Source organism: Aplysia californica, unplaced genomic scaffold (assembly GCF_000002075.1).
Source record: "Aplysia californica isolate F4 #8 unplaced genomic scaffold, AplCal3.0 scaffold01078, whole genome shotgun sequence".
NCBI classification, from domain to species: Eukaryota; Metazoa; Mollusca; class Gastropoda; order Aplysiida; family Aplysiidae; genus Aplysia; species Aplysia californica.
The window spans coordinates 170126-172730 of record NW_004798348.1 but is presented as its reverse complement, the minus strand read 5'-3'; the positions used below and the strand labels follow the sequence as shown (position 1 = coordinate 172730).

At 43.1% G+C, this 2605-nt stretch overlaps 1 protein-coding gene across 1 annotated transcript in view; it reads left to right on the top strand.

The window, feature by feature from the left end:
• The window catches only part of LOC101847920 (CTD small phosphatase-like protein 2-A), a gene marked incomplete in the record, with an annotated part of 14735 nt that extends 14040 nt beyond the window's left edge, over window positions 1–695 (top strand). Inside the window, 1 exon segment of the mRNA XM_013089915.2 lies at window positions 478–695. Within this exon segment, the coding sequence (XP_012945369.1) occupies window positions 478–540 (63 nt within the window).
• Between the last annotated feature and the right edge of the window lie 1910 nt (window positions 696–2605).

Here is a 2605-nt window from a genome sequence, read left to right as displayed (position 1 = left end):
TTTTTCTTTCCTCATCCTCACTATCATCATTTTTCCTCTACTTCTTTTGTATGTTTGTCACATTCTTGTAAATTGCTATTTCCGGGGTGCCTTGATAGTAATGATAGTCGAAGCAGACTTTGTGCTGTTGAAGCTAGAGAGGTGAACAGAGTAAGTCTGATTCCCTGTAAGGACTTCTCTGTTGACATCCTCCCCTTGGCGCTCATATGACCTTATGCAATTGCGAGCGCAGTAAATCCTCTACTAGTGGGTGGTTGGCAGGTGTTCTGGTGTGGTTTGCTCCTTCTTTCCTTTAAAGCATCTTTCATCCTGATCTCCCCTCCTTCTTTATTGTGTTCGTTACTCTCTTGTAACATCTCTAATCTTCGGCACTTATATGACTTTATTGTGTTGCAAACGCCGTAAAACTCTTACTAAAACTAACTAAAACCTCTACTAAAACCAAACTAACGGACTGTTGTGTTTTGATATTCGCAGAGACAGGATGTGCGGCCGCAGATCCGGGAGCGGTACCGACTACACACGCTGCTGCCCCCTTAGACCAGCGGTCAGCGGAGGGCGCGCCTGTCTGGTGGGGTTGTCGACCAAGTGAAGACTGGGCGCTCGACCTTGTGCTCGGAGAGACGAGGGGGGAGAGAAAGGAGACGAACAGACAGAAAGATGGAGAGAGAGGAGAGAAAGGAGACAGACAGACAGAAAGATGGAGAGAGAGAGAGAGGAGACAAGAGATAAAGGGGAAAGATGGACAGAAAGAGAGAGAAAGGAGGAAGATGGACAGAAAGAGAGAGAGAAAGGAGACAGAGGAGAAGAGAGGAGAGAAAGGAGAGAGCACAAGAGAGAGAGACAGAGGGGACAAAAAGAAAGAGGAGAGAGCACGATAGAGAGAGGCAGTGGAAACGGGGAGAGAGAGAGAGAGAGAGAGAAATGCATTGACTGAGAGAAAAGGATGGAGATGAAGAGACAAGAGAGAGGTTGAGGGATTGACTTACGAAGAGAGAGAGAGAGGTAACCAGACAGAAAGTGATGGAGCTGGAGAGGTCTTGTGAAGAAGAAGAATGCCAGAATGCGATAACAAACACATCGGTATCCAAAGACTTCTGCAGGTTATGATAAAAAGTGTCGGGATGAATTCATGGAGAGACAGAAGAAATGGAGTCGTAGAGAGAGATGGTCTGAGAGATGAGCTAACGGATTTGTCTGCACATTATAGAGCAGTGCTTGTTTGGATATTGTATCCAATGTGTTGCTATTTTAGCAAAAGTTTGTTTCAAATTTGTCATCAATACGTAGCCGTTTTGGAGATCAAATTTTGATGCAAGATCTGGAAATACTTTTCAGAATTGTTTTAGAATTTTTTTTCTCCCTCTTTTTAACCCGTGATAGGTTTCCGAGCTTGACCCAAAAATGTTTTTGAGACATTGAAGTCGGGAGCCTGGATGTGTGGCTTGTAGGCCAAGGACCGGAGAGGAGAAAGAAAGTGCTGGAAATTCTTGCTCTGAAGATGTTTATGATGGAGAGAACGTGACGCAATTGACATTTGTGTTTTGACCAATCGGGTGAACTTTAGTGATGTCATCATCAGCCAGTTACTGGCAGCAGGAAGTGATCGTGTTCAACCATAGGCCGACCGACTCTGGTCGGGTCTACCTACGCTGGTAGCCGACAACAACATTTTTTCTGATGACAACAACATTTTTTCTGACGACAAAAAGAATTCTGTGGGATGTGAAGTGGATGATGATGGTTTCTTTATATTTTTGTTGTTGCGATTTTGGCAAATTCCAATGCTCTGGCGATTTTGTGGTGGGTTTTTTGGGTTTTTTTGGGGGGTTTTTTGTTTTGTTTAAGAGACATTTGGAAGAAGAGAAGGGTGTGGTTTTATTTGAAAACTTTTTGTTTGTTTGTCAGTGATTGATGATGATGATGATGATGATGATGATGATGATGATGATATTGATGAAGATAATAATGGTAACGATGATGAAGGCCAGGCTAATTGTATATTAAAGAATTGTGTAAGAATTGGTGTTTGGGGTTTTGGATCTGGTGATGTACTACGGACCATAGCCCACCCATCAGATACCAGGGAATGGAAAATGTTCAGGGGTTGTTTCCTTTTTTTCTCATACTACGCTTGTGACTGAAAACAGCATCCAATTTTTGTTACTGTTACATCCGTCTGAATGGGAATTGTTGGTGGGTTTTGGTTTTCGCCTTTCTACAAGCTGTCCCTGTCGTTTTATGCAAGAAAAATTATGAAATTATGCAAACTGAGCCCTAAATTGTGAAATTATTCGATTCTGTTCATTTTTACAAAGAATGATAAAGGACAATAATCAGAAATTGTGCAAAAAAAAAAAGATCAAATATTGCTAAATTATGCGGGGTTCATAAAACCTCAGGGACAGTACAAGGTAGAGGGTAAGTGAGCGAGTGAGCAAGTTTCTTGTCTCTGACTTCGGCACGCGTGAAAGGAGAGGAGAAATGGAATGCGAAGCAGAGTTCTGCGGCTGGGTGGATGGCACGCGTGAAAGGAGAGGAGAAATGGAATACGAAGCTGAGTTCTGCGGCTGGGTGGATGGCACGCGTGAAAGGAGAGGAGAAA